General features: G+C 36.9%; 1 protein-coding gene across 1 annotated transcript in view; it reads left to right on the top strand.

Moving 5' to 3' along the window:
• Positions 1–499: 499 nt before the first annotated feature.
• LOC110037372 (probable inactive serine/threonine-protein kinase scy1) overlaps positions 500–13,991 on the top strand; it is a 106,181-nt gene continuing 92,689 nt past the window's right edge. The window contains exons 1-3 of the mRNA XM_020742005.1: positions 500–711; positions 1,569–1,667; positions 2,458–2,609. Coding sequence (XP_020597664.1) covers positions 586–711; positions 1,569–1,667; positions 2,458–2,609 — 377 coding nt within the window. The 5' untranslated portion in view covers positions 500–585. The remainder of the gene's footprint in view (positions 712–1,568; positions 1,668–2,457; positions 2,610–13,991) is intronic.

Below are 13,991 nucleotides of genomic sequence, written 5' to 3'. Positions count from 1 at the left end.
TGATAGGAAATGCATTTTTTTTAAGGATTTTTATATACCAATCATCCAAAAGATTGAATATAAAAAATCAATCATCCAAATTTTAAATGTAATATTTTAACCACCTAAATTTACACTATAACTCTTCACTAATTAATAACAGAAGATGATTTAAATAAAAATATTTAAAATATTATATTTAAAATTTAAATGGTTGAAATATTTTCAGCAATATTTTTTGGGTTTTTATATAGCAACCACACAAAATATTGAATATTTCATTTTATTCATATAAATTTTAAATATAATATTTTAATCACTTTTTTTTTATTATAACCACCTTCCATTCTCACTTAATGAAAGTTTCGAGTAAAAATTTTGAGTGGTTAAAATATTATATTTATAATTTTAGGTGGTTAAAGTGTTATATTTAAAAATTAATTGTGTAAAATGAAATATTTAATATTTTGAGTGGGTTTCATGTAAAAAAAGCATATTTTTTATTCTGTCTCTCGGCTCCTCTGCTTCCTTTCGCCGTTTTCTTTCTCCCAGATCACAGTCTTTTTGCATCTTAATCTTCCTCTCGTAACCCTTCCAACCTAAATAATGCTCAAGTTTCTCAAGGGAGTGGTAGCTGGATCTGGGGCGGGGCTCAAAGATTTTCCATACAATATCGGCGAACCTTATTCCTCGTCCTGGGGCTCATGGACTCACTACGGCGGAACTTCCAAGGTTCTAGTCCTCGATCATTTGAGTTCCCAAATTTTGTAATTCGTTCGTGAAAGTTCCAATGTTAGATTCTTTCTTATGAGTTTTTTCATGCTACGCTTCTTGCAAGTAATCTGAGATCAAAATTTGAATTTCATTCAGTAGAGCTTCTGGAAGTCATTCTTTGAGAATTATGTGGGTATTGAAGCAAATTTGGAATAGCTTGAAGATTACAGATTGATATTTTTCAGAAATGTGATCAATTTTTTTTTTTTGAAGAAGCAAGTATAGGAAGTTTGTTTGTGCTGAATCAACTCTTTGGGCTGCTGGAAGCATACCGTCTTTTAGTTAGTTGTTTATGAATAAGTGGTGCAAATTTAGTTAGTGTATTTTGGTGCAAGAAGGAGGAATTAAATCATGCAAAAGATTGCGATGGAATTTACCATCTTCAGCCTTTTATGCTTTTTATTTCTTTATTTTGCTTCCTATTTGAATTGTTCTTGTTATGCATTCCTTGGACATCCCAGGCAAGTTAGTCAAGCATTTTGATTAGCCTGTATGAGATGGACCTGAGTGGTTTTGATTATGAGCAAGATAAAGTTGGTGCCCATGTAGAACTTTCTATGGATATAAGGTCATCAATGATATATTGTTTTGAGAGTGGCTAACAAAGGATGGACAAACTTATTGAGTTTATACTGATGGTTTCTCTTGAAGATTTTAAGTTGTTTGAAAATTTGATTGATTTGTTGCATACATGGAGCTTTCCAAAATGAAGCTAGTGATCTGATGAATGAGCTTGTTTTTAGGTGTGATATTTATTTATTATCAGTACATTGCGTTGTGGATAACTCAATTTTCTATTATCTTTGTTGTAACAGGATGATGTTTCTCCTGTGTCAATATTTTCTTTGTCTGGGAATAGCAGTCAGGATGGACACTTACTTGCTGGTCGCAATGGTGTTAAGCGATTGCGCACCGTAAGCCATCCTTTCTATACAAAAGCAATTTCCATTTCTTTTAGCGATTTAATTGTTCAGCATTTTATTATTGATAATGTAATTCTAGTAAGATTGATAGGATTTTGACATTTTTTTAAGTTTGATGTGAGAGTAGTGCATAAAATTGTAAATTGCTCGATTTGGCAATTGTTTTGGCTACATTTTATAGTGTAACTCTCTAATAACGAAGCAAAATTTTCATTTATTTTTCATGTTGACAGTGATAGAAGATGTGCTAATATGATCCTTGGGCTTTACACATGTTTTTTATCTTTTCTTCACTAAAAAAATGCTGTAGTTAGGCAGTTTTTTTAGAATTCATGACAGTCTCGAACATCTATTTTGCTATGGCGGTATATGCACTTATTAAATGCCTCCTTCTTTTCAAGGATGCTTCAGTAATTTTTCAGGCTGCTCCTTGATGTCTAGGATCACCTTTGTATGTTTTACTGGGCCAATATGAATCTTCTTATGGAATTGGGGTTCTCTGAATCCTGCATAGTATGGTATAGTTGGCAATGTGCTAAGCAATATGATAGATGTGCTAAGCAATATGATAGGATAGATGAGCTGTATATTTTTCTTAGTTGTGAATTATAATATTTAAAACTTGCAACAGGCTTCATCTTTGCCCGCCAAATTTAAATTTTTCGTTGTTTTGTGCGTTTTCCTGAGAGCATGCTAGTTTCTTCCATATTAGTGACTGCATTTTGAGTTCCATTATTTTTGTGTTGTATTGGTTCATATTATCTTCTGTTGTTGTTTACAGGTTAGACATCCAAATATACTATCCTTTGTCCATAGTACTGAGGTTGAAGTTGTTGATGGATCTATGACGAAACACACAATTTACATTGTAACTGAGCCCGTTATGCCGCTATCTGAAAAGATTAAAGAGTTGAATTTGGAAGGTACACAGAGGTATATTACTCCCAATTTATAATTTTTTTTTTTAATATTTTCATTATATTGCCACTGAAAAATTGACTTGAGAAATACATCGTTTTATTATTATTATTATTTTTGTTTTTGAAGGGAGTCTTATTGTCTGATTGACTTTTATTTCAGAGTCATTTAGGATGTGAATTATTGACAAAGTGAAAGTTGTAGCTTCGTGTTTCCAACAATCACATGCTTAAAATATTTCTTTTTTTTTGCCATTATTTTCAATTTTTTCTTGAAGAATTATTTTATTGAAACAAAGATTGAGGAAGAAAATATATAATATGATTCCTAACAATAATGGTTATTTTGTATCTTTTGCTCATTCCTGAAAAATAATGATTTGTATATATCACCCACTTGATTTTTTGGATGAAGGATCTTATGTAATTTTTTTTTTGTATTGGCTAGTACAATTTTTTTTTTGAAACAAACCAAGAGATTTTTTTTTTTTTGATTTTAAGAGTATTTGAGGGCTCCAAAAATTCTTGTCCCAGAATTCCTTAGATGAGGGTGTTTTGTGTTGGTTCAGGCCAAATTTTCAAGAGGCATGTTAGATTTTAGATAAGGCATTGATGAGAGATTTTGCCTCATTTTATAAGATTTTTTTTTTTTTTTCGGTTTGAGATTTTTCATATTTGCAAGTAATTATGGTTATATATTGCTCGATAGCAGGAGAGCACTATCAATCAAGGCTAATCATTAATCGTTGAATATTCAGACATTGCATATGGTAACATAGACTTATATTTTATGTTATGAAGTTTATCATCTTAAGGTTACAACTAATGGCAAAGGGAATGATGACCAACTCGAGCAAGATCTTATGGTTCCTTCATTTCAACTTCTCATTTATACATATCTAAAAAAAATATATTGTTTTGCACGGATTTCGGTTCATATTTAGAGCAGAAATTTTAAAAATAAATTTGGAAATACCCACACTACAATTTATTATCAAATGATGTCTCAGTCACAAAAACAAAACAATATAAAAAATGGTCTGATTTGAGTCCAAGTGAGCCCAAATCAAATAAAACATAATAAGAAGCTTTGAAATATATTTGGTGATCTTGATAGCCACTGTCAACAGGCTTTCATCGTTGGATCGCTGTTGCTCGGTTGTTGTTGCCGCCCCGTACAACTGACACCGGGCCACCACCGTCATGACATACCACCATCATTGGGCTATCATCTCCGTGGCCACCATTGGACAAACATCGTCTAAAAATCATAGTATTAACCTCACTTTTGGTTGAGGTCTAGCTTTCTCCTCTTTAGTAGCCTAGGGTCTAGCCATAGGACTTTTCTGTTGACTATTCCTAGAGAACTAGAAAAGGAACCCTCACCGAACCCTCACCATTAGAAACTCATTAGAAACTCTAAAACATTCTTTGCTCAACTTGAAGTTCCACATATTGGTCATAACCTCTAGCACTCAGTAGGTGAGGTCAATATGAGAGAGCTCAAGGTGAATCCCCATCGGACTGCTTGACCTTAGGGTTGACCCAGGGTGTTGGTCTGGAGCTAGTTTACGCACTTTCACTCATTTTCACTCCCATTCACTCACAACCCTAAACCAAAACTTGTTGACTTTGATCCCTTGATCCTTTGGGAGATTCATTAGATGGTCTCCTAGACCCTCTAGCCCTAGGTTGGGGTTTAGCTAGAACCAGACATAGAGGACTCAAATGGAGATTCCATTGGTCCGTGGCTCAAATCAGGATGGTTGGCACTTCAATTTCACCAAATATCCAACTCAGCCTTTTGTCCACGAAACCAATTTGGACTTTTCAATTAAACTCAGTTTGATCTCAATTTCCTCCAATTTCAGTTCTAAACTTAAATTCAGCATGATCAAACTCAATTCAAACCAAGTCCAAGCCTAATTGACCCACATTTGAATCCAATTTTAACCCAAATCCAAAACTCCCAATTTTGCCCCAATTTAGCCATGTCTCCAAATGTCACCAAATTGAATGCCAAAATTCCAAAATTGACACCCAATTTATGTTGAGAACTCTTTTTGACATTCCTCTAAACCATTTTGAACAATCAATTTGGACCTAACACAACCTTAGCCTAACCCAAACCCAAGTCCAACCCAACACCCCAAAATTAACTAAGTGACCAAAATTCATCAAATTTAACTCCCAAATCAACTCAAAATCATTTCAAATCTTCTCTAAACCTCTCATGACAACCATCTACATCATCCTGATCAATTGAGCTCGAACCAAAATTTTGACGAAAATTGAATTTGACGTGTTTTCGACCTGGTCGTCGATGAGGTTATTCAGACGACCTCGGATGACGGAACGGACTGTGTCAGCGCGTCTAGAGCATCGATTTTGCCTAGGGGAGATGTTCATTTTGCTGCGATGACGTGTCTGGGAGAAAATGTACAAAGGTTTTAGGGAGAGGGGGAAAAGGTTATATGTTATAATAATAATAATAATAATAATAATAATATTATTATTATTATTATTATTATTATTATAACATATAACCTTTTCCCCCTCTCCCTAAAATCCTAAATCCCTAGGTCTCTCGCACGCCCCGCCTCTGGCCTCTCGCTTTGTCCTGTCCGCCCATAGCTTCTGCAGGAGATGATCCCGGACGCGACTCTGCTTTGTCGCACGCGAGCTCTTCTTCGCATCCCTTTCGCACGCCCGACAAAATCCTTCCCCATCCTGCTCGCGCGCAGCCAAGCCCCATACGCGATCCTTACCGCCTGCTCCTCTCTGCGGCATTTGTCGCCGTTTCTCCTGCCTTCCTCGACTTCGGTTCACCATAGGTAAGTTCAGGGAAGCTTTCTCCTCCTCCCATTTGGGGGGAGATTTAGGGCTGACCAAAATTTTGAGGAAAGGTGGAGGTGTTGCCAAAATTTCTTCTAATCTCTTTGGTTGGATTTTTTTCTCCGTTCATCTTGTGTGTTCTTGAGGTCTGATTGGAGTTGTGTTCTGTTTTGGAAAAGCTTGAATAAGGTAATTTCATCTCCCTCCCTTAACTGTTCAATATTTTTGGAGATTGCTCGGTATTCTTGCTGAGTGACTCGACATTCTTGCGTGACTGCTTATTTGGCTACCAAAGTATCATCTTCTTGTTTGGTTCTACGTTACTTTGCTTGGTTGCCCGTTTTGTCACTTGTTCGCTCGACATTGGCTTAAAGGCCCGGTTTTATTTGTTTAATCTTTTAGTCTTCCTACAAGTAGCTCTGGAATTTGAAAAACTAATATTCACACAAGCTTTTGAGGCCTTAGTTTCTATCTAAAGTCAACCTCATAATGTTTTCTGAACTATTGTCTGTTGGCATGAATGGTTAAGTTTTCTGCTCGTTAATCCTATGAATTGTGGTCCATGAGCTTGAGGCATTTCTTTTATCTCCACCTTTGGCGGTGATTTTAAAGAAAAAAAGAGGAGTTTAATTTTCTTTCTAAGAAACATTTATCAATGAAAATTTTGGAAGCCTGAAATTTATGCAATTTAGAATGCTTGATGAAGAAAGTAGTGAGCAGGGAAAAAAGCTTTCAAGCTTTCTTCTTTCCTCTTTACTTTCGGTTGTTTAGTTTGGTGACTTGTTTGATATTCTGTTTAGAAAGTCTTCGATTTTTGTAACTATGTATTATGAGAAGTGGAAATTATCTTTGATTGAGGCATAGCCATATGATTTGGGAGGTGTGCATGCAGAAACTTCGAGGTTTTCCTTTGAAACTTATTTTGGGGGCTTATTTTATTTCTCTGTTTCCCGTTTCCCCCCAGCCGAAATGCTTGCTGAAAGAAATATATTTGTTATGGGGGGAGTTCACTCCTGTTTTTTTTTTCAACTTCATGTTGTTCTTCTTGTTCGAAATATATGCTACATGTTATATTTGGAATTGGGAGTTTGGTTTTGGCTCCCTGTAGTTGTCTCCTTTGTTCGAAATGCATGTTGGATCGAGTGCTCCATGTTGTTGTTTGCCTATTCAAAGTACATGCTATATGGAATATTTGATTTGGGGCTTGATTTTTGAGCTCTCTATATTGTTACATTTATTCGAATATATGCTGGAGCCCGTTTCGATGCTTTGAGTTGTTGGCTTTAGGGACTCGCCAGTGTTTCTCTGTTTACTGTTACTTGCCCCTGTTCGAAGTATATGCTGGGTGTAAATTTTGGGTTTTAAGGCTTTGTGGAATTTGCTTTATGGTGGCTCTGTTTTGGCCCCCTTGCTGGGCTCAGTTTTAGTTTTATGGTTGCTTGATTTTGGCCACTCGTGGGTCTCGGTTTTAACTCCCCTAGGCTGCCTCTTTGTTCGAAACATGCAGGTGATTTTATTTAATTTTGGAGCTTTGGAGCATTGTTTTGCTGTTTCTTTGCTGCCTTCTCTATTCATAATATATTAAATGAAAAGTTTGTCTTTTCCCTAGCCTTTTAGAGCTAATTTTGGTGGTTTTGCTTTGGCCCTTGCTGCTGCTTTCTTGGTCTGAAATGTATGAGCAATTAAAACTTGTTTTTTTAAGGTTTTGAGCTATTGGCTTGGGGTTTGTGATGTGGTTGGTCTGGGCTTGGCTTTCTCCATACTGTCCCTAGCCGTGAGCCTCCCTGTTGTGGTTTCCTGATTTGTGGTGGTTGGTTGTTTTCCCTTTGGCTACCCCTACTCAAGAATACTTAATTATGTTATTTTTGTCCCTGTTTCTTCGGGTCTCAGCTGGTTCCTTTGCTGTTTCTACTCGTGATCTTGTAGAATTTGGGTTGGGCTTGGCTTGTTGCCCCTCTTTGCCGTCCTTGGTTGTGAGCACTTATATGGAATTCTTTGATGGTGTCGGGTTCACATGGCATTAGAAACTTTGGGTTTGAGTTGGAATTGAATGTTTTGGTGATTCTGAAATGAAGTATTTTAATTCTTGAATATTTGAAAGAGCTTGAATGCCCCTTTTTATGAATGATGCATGAGATATTGAGAATTTTTCAGGGCCAATCCTACGGGCCAAATTGATTGTAATATAAGAGAAAGAAAAGAAGAATTTTCTGATATTTGGGAATGGCTTGGAAGTTTCTAAGTTGTATCTTTTGGAGATGTTTCATGACTAGCATGGGGAGTGTACTTCACCTCCTTTCTCATTCGAGAAGCCCCGTCAATTGAATGTTTTTAGACTAACACTGCTACCGTTTTAGCTCCTCTTTTTTAATTGGATTTTGAAGGTGGGTTAGTCTTTTCTTTTTGTTTCTTGCTTTTTGGTTTGTTTTCCTTGTTTCTTGGTTCGGGTTTTTGGTGCTTATGTCCGATACATAAGTGCACATATATAACTTTTGCTATGTATGAAACCATCAAACAAGGTCGTAAGTAGATCGGTTTTGTTTTGGGGCTCAAGGCGGTGATGACAAAGGCACACCGGTGGTAAAACAGAATGATATTCTATCCTACGACATCAGGACCCGATTCAGGAACCCGATGGACCGTAGGATGGTACTATCATTCACTGACACAAGACTAGCGGGAGACCCGTACTTTTTAGGTTGTTGGCGGTTCTACGCTCGACGGCGTGATCGACTCGCGAACAATCATAATTTTCAAAATTGATAAAAACCAACATGATAAGAATAAATACAATATTTATAAAAATATTTTTATTGTAAAATTGATGCAACTTCCTTTTGTATGACTGAAATTCATGTGTACGCTAAAATATAAACTTTAAATGTACTGTAACTTGGTTATCCACTTGTCGATTACCAGTACCAGGCTAAGGAACACCCTCCTAAATTAGGTTTAGTAGGACACATTTCTAGTTGAGTGACAGACTTTATATATTAGGGTGACTGAGTGAGATAGAGTGCTTCTACGTGTCTCGAGTGTATATATATATATATATATATATATATATCTGAGCCTAACCCCGACCCAAGTGCTTGCGGTTTTCTTTCTTCGGGTTTTTCGGGTGATTTTATTGGAGCTTTTGGTAAAACACTCGTAGTCTTTTGCCGGGATCTTCCCGTATTTTTGATGACTTTCTTTGGCTGTCATTCACTGTTTTTCTTGAGTTTTCCATCATTGGTCATTTGCCACTTTTGCTCGAGTTTTTCAGGTGGTGCTTCTTTTGTTGCTCATTTTTACTTATACAATACATGCTAGCTTGTTTCTTAAATTCTGTCACTATACTTATACATGCTACATCAATCACACTTAAATGAGCAGCGGACCTCCCAGACATACAGGTTTGTTTTACATTTACAACGCTTTACTTTACAACACATTTGACTGTTCTTGTCTACTACTGCTTTCCTATACCGTATGCTTTATTGCTCCTATACATACTGTGATGTCACTGTTTTACTTATGCCTGCTATTGTTTCTTTTACACACTATACCTAGAGTAGGAGACCAGTAGTTGGTTTTTTAAGAGGTACCCGACAGCAGATTGTTGACTCAACAATTGCATGTACACTTAAAATTAACATCGAACTCGAAGGCGCTACGATGAGGAGCTTGGAGCTAACATTGTGGGCAGCACGACCATCTTTAACAGCAGCACATGTCTACACCAGCTAAACCATTCCTTTGAATTAAACAACATTCCATAGGATTTTGAGGTCGTTCGCCTAGTGCGATATAAATCCTCAACTCATCTTTAGGCTTTTGTATAGCCCTGCTATGCAATTTAAGCTCTAACTCGCTTTAGGATTCCAAAGTTGTCGTTCGTTACGACCTAATCCCTCATATCTTTCAGACTATTTATGTGATTGTTTCACACGAGTGTAAATCCTAATTATTAAAGTTGGCAAGATGAAACATTTAAAATATCTCCTCTAAACTGAAGCCAAACTATAAGATAGCTTGGGAAGTCACCGAGATTCTCCTCCGGATTTATGACATTCTATAGTTTTTTCTCCTTTGGATTCTAGAATAAATGTTTTAAATTTGAGTCATTCCCCTTTCACACATCTTTGTTCGATATCGTCGAAAAGTCCTATTACTTTGAACTCCTTGAAGATAGTATTCCCTGATTTTTATCGAGAATTTTTTTGAGTAATTTCAGTTATTTAAGATGTAATTAACTATAAGGGCTTGCCCTTATATGAAGTTTTTCTGAACCCAACTTAATATAAACCATATTTAATTCTTTGTATTAAATAGGAAAACTTGTCGGTTTATAAATAAAAATAGTTTTCGCAGGTCAAACAGATTTCATATATTTATTAGTTTATTTGATCGAGTATCACTCTCAAATCTTGTGTTTTCTATTCGGGATAGATACTTGGCTTGAGATACAGTGTTCTTTCATTTAAACTATGTAAGATATGTGATCATTTTGATTTCATATATTTCTAAACTTATATTTATATGTAAATTAAATGTCCTTCCAAAGTAGACGACGAAATTTAGATTCCGGCGACCGACAGCTTCCAACGGGCAACTCCTCAACCTTATAAGTACCGACACATAGTTGTCGTCTAGCCATCATCGTTGTAGTGTCGAACCACCGTTGTAGGGCTTCCACCACTACCGGATCACCGACACGTAAATGACATTGAATCGCAACAACCATGCCAGACTGCTGACACTGGAACTCCGTCATTGTGTCAGACCGCTATCTTTGGGCTGCCACAACCACCATCGGTTCACTATCATCGGGTCACCAACTGTGCTGAACCTCCATTGTTGTGCCACAACCGTTGTGTCGGATCACCGTCGTCGCACTGTCCCCGCCACCGGAACAACGGTACCCGATTGACAGCGAGCTATGAACTCCACCTTCCTCTGACAACTTTCACCATCATTAAGTCGCTATCGCATCACCACTAATGCTACCAGAACACTAAAACTCGACCAACGTTGAGGCACTCAACTTCGTCGGGCCGCCAACACTCGACCACCACCGTCATGTCGAACCAACAACATCAGGTTGTTGCCTCCAGACCACTAACATTTGATCGACACTGAGTTGTCACCTCCGTCTGTTTTCAATGGACAAACCACCATCGTAGTGCTGGATAACCTTCGTCGCTCCGCTACTTCTACCTGACCACCGACACCTGACTGATGTCAAGCCACCACTGCCATGCCAAATCATTAATGTCGATCCACCACCATTAGGTTAGACCATTGTTGTCAGCCCTTATTGTCGGGCCATCACCATCATGTTGAACCCTGGATGTTGAGGTATCGCCACCATTGGGCCACCGACACCCGACCGACGCGAGCCACCATCTTCATTATAAGGCTACTTTCGCCATTATCAGGTCGTAACCACCAGACCACCAACGTTGGACCACTGTCGTTGTGCTAAACCATTATCATCGAGCTTTCATTGCTACTGAACCACCGACACTCAATCAATGCGAGCCACTGCCACATCTGTCAGGCCGCCTGTGCTAGACCATGACCACCGCGCTAGACCAACTTCATCGGGCTTTGGTTACAATAGGACAACCAACACCCATCAACACTAAGGCGCTGCAGCCACCACCATCAAGCCACCATCGCCACACCATTGTCGCCATGCCGACCACCATTCTCAAGCTGCATTTGCCATAAGACCATTGTTAACTGATCGACATTGAGCCACCATTGCCATCGTCAAACAATTATCGTCAGACTATTGTTGTCGCCGTTAAACTGCCATCGCCAAAACACTGCCATCATCGTTGAAGCATCTCCTGACTATTGCTATGTTGGATCACTTACTTCCGACTGCAGCTACTATAGTGATCCACTGTCACTGTCGCCAGATCATTATCTATCAGTGTCACGTTGAATTCCTTTGTAGAATGTCATCATTGCGGAACCATTGTCACTTGAACCGACGTCGCTGCTAAACTGTGGCCATTGTTGTTGGACCACTATTGCCTAGTCAATGCCACAATTATTGCTGTTGTCACCCGACCACTATCGTCTTCGTCGGGTAACTATCTCTTAGCCCACACTCTTCAAATCATATTCTCCCTTCAACCACCGTAATATGGTCACATGTCTCACGCCATTGCCATAGTTACGGTTGCTTAGCCGCCGTCATTGTTGCTATAAAACCACTAGTGTCCGATTGACGCCATTGCCACCGTTAGGCATCCACTGTTAAATCACCATTGTCAGATCACCACCGCCTGTCTGTCATTATTAATGTTGTTGGATCACTATTGCTCAGCGGCCAGAGCCATCGACGTTGATAAATCCAGATCACCATAACACAACCTCTGCCGTCGGTCTTTCATCGTCACAGCTGTTTTGTTGCAACTTTTACAATAGTTTCTCCCATTCTTGTAATATTATTTTCCACTATCCAAGATTAAATAAATTTTTATAACATACATATGAATAGTAGAATCATTTTAATTTTGCTAGGCCCCGTGGTATTTTCCCTTTCATGTTTTCCACGTAAAAAATCTTTGGTGTCCCCTCTATCAGCTTTTCTTTTGTCTGTGCGTGTGTTGAATTTTTGTACAATACAAAGACAATAATATAACTTTACAGCTGTGAATTCTCTAGCACGCAACAGTCATTACTGATGATTTACTTAATTAGAAGATGTCGTTGGTCCAACCTAATAGAAGGGTTTTTATCGTCAGTCATTTGTTATTTCATCTAAGGAGACCTTTTAGACATGGGTTAGAAGTTTGTTTAAAAGGATACTTTTATGTTAACCTTAGCTAATAAAAGCTTTTTTGTCCTATAAGTGCACCTTATATTTCATAACTTAGGAGTCCCATACATTAAAGAATGCACAAGTGATTGTTGCAAGTAATTTGACGGCGAATCACTTAGTAAGATGACTCTAGCTGTAATGCTATTTTGCAGTATAATTTTGCAATAAAATTAAGTGAATAGCGAACACGGGTCATGTACTTACTAGAGTGAGATTGTTTGAGAGTGATCACAAACTATCACTCAATATGACATTGGCTTTTTATGAGCTTTGATTAACCATAAATTTGATGGTAAATTAAAATTTTCCTTTGCTTTTAATAATAAATTACACTTGAAAATTTTGAATTCTGTAATGTATATATGCATTGAAAATTTATATTTTTTATGGGTTTGATAGTAATTTGAAAATTGTCATCTTCGATTGAGATTTGCTTTCAATACGATCATCATTGGGGAATTCAAATGATTTCATTATCATTTAAACCTTGTAAATTGTGTATGCTTTCTTGCAGAGGATCATATTTCTGATTCACATATAATTTAAATTTATTTGAAAATTTTATTCAACCTTAGTTTTATCAACTTCAATATTTGTGATGTGGAGTATCACTCCTGCCCCACTTGAGAACAAATGCATGTATCAAACTTAATTTCTTGAATTAAAAAACAAGTTTAAAATTTTTAAAATAGTGGCATATGTGGCGAAGTGACTTATATTCTTTATCGTTAGCTCAGACAATATTTCCGGACCTTGTATTTGATTATTTGAGAGGGCACTCAAAGCACATGTGAGCATATCAATTTAATATATTTGGATGCATTATAAAATTTGTTGGTCTTTTGGGCGAAGTAATTCAGTTGAACATTATCTCTCAAAGCACGTGTAAAATTTGAAATAATTCAAATTTGACTATTTTTTGTGAATATTGTAATGCATGCAAAAATTTATTTTAATCTTTTTAAACACGCTTTTTATTGTCTCACTTGTGTATTGTGGATTTTAGGTCAATCAACAGAGATTTAAAACTTTAGCAGTTAAAGTATCATTGTTAATTTTTATTTTTTTTGTTATTAAAACCTCAATTTTGTTTCAATAGGCTCCACAAGGGTACTTTTCTTTTCCTATAAATAGGGACCTTGTTTAGTTCATTTTCATTCTAAGTTTAGTTTATAGTGTGTGTTCTTAAAAGTTTAGGTTTTAAGGGGAGCTCCGAGTGGGAAATTAGGAAATTTTGTGTTGCTCGTAGGCTTGCTTTCAAATTTGTCACAAGTTTCCTATGAGTCCAAATTTGTGTTCAATTTTTGTTATTTTAATTTTTTATGACAACTTATATTCTCATTTAATCAATCTTTACATTATTTTGCATAATATTTTTCGTCTTCTTAATTTTTAATTTTTTGTTTGTTGTTGTGTTTTAAGTTCATAAACTCTAAATTTATCTCATTACATGTTTTGTTATGAAAAATTTTATCAGCATTTCCATGTCTTTCTTGCTTGGGTGGCATCTATAGTGATGCTAGGCCTGCCCATCTTACCAAAAAAGACATGTACTGTCAATATTAAGAGACACCATAGCTAGGTCCACCCATTCCTCAAGAAAGTCAAGTATGAGTTTTCAAGCACTTGTATAAAATATTTGCACAGATTCCTTTGCCACATCAAGTACGACATGATATGCAGATACTTGTGATATCAGAGTTAACCCAAACCACAATAATAATATAATTATTATTGTTT

Source organism: Phalaenopsis equestris, unplaced genomic scaffold, assembly GCF_001263595.1.
Source record: "Phalaenopsis equestris unplaced genomic scaffold, ASM126359v1 Scaffold219108, whole genome shotgun sequence".
Classification (NCBI taxonomy): domain Eukaryota; kingdom Viridiplantae; phylum Streptophyta; class Magnoliopsida; order Asparagales; family Orchidaceae; genus Phalaenopsis; species Phalaenopsis equestris.
Note: the sequence above shows the minus strand (reverse complement) of the source record. Positions and strands in the feature narration are given on the sequence as shown.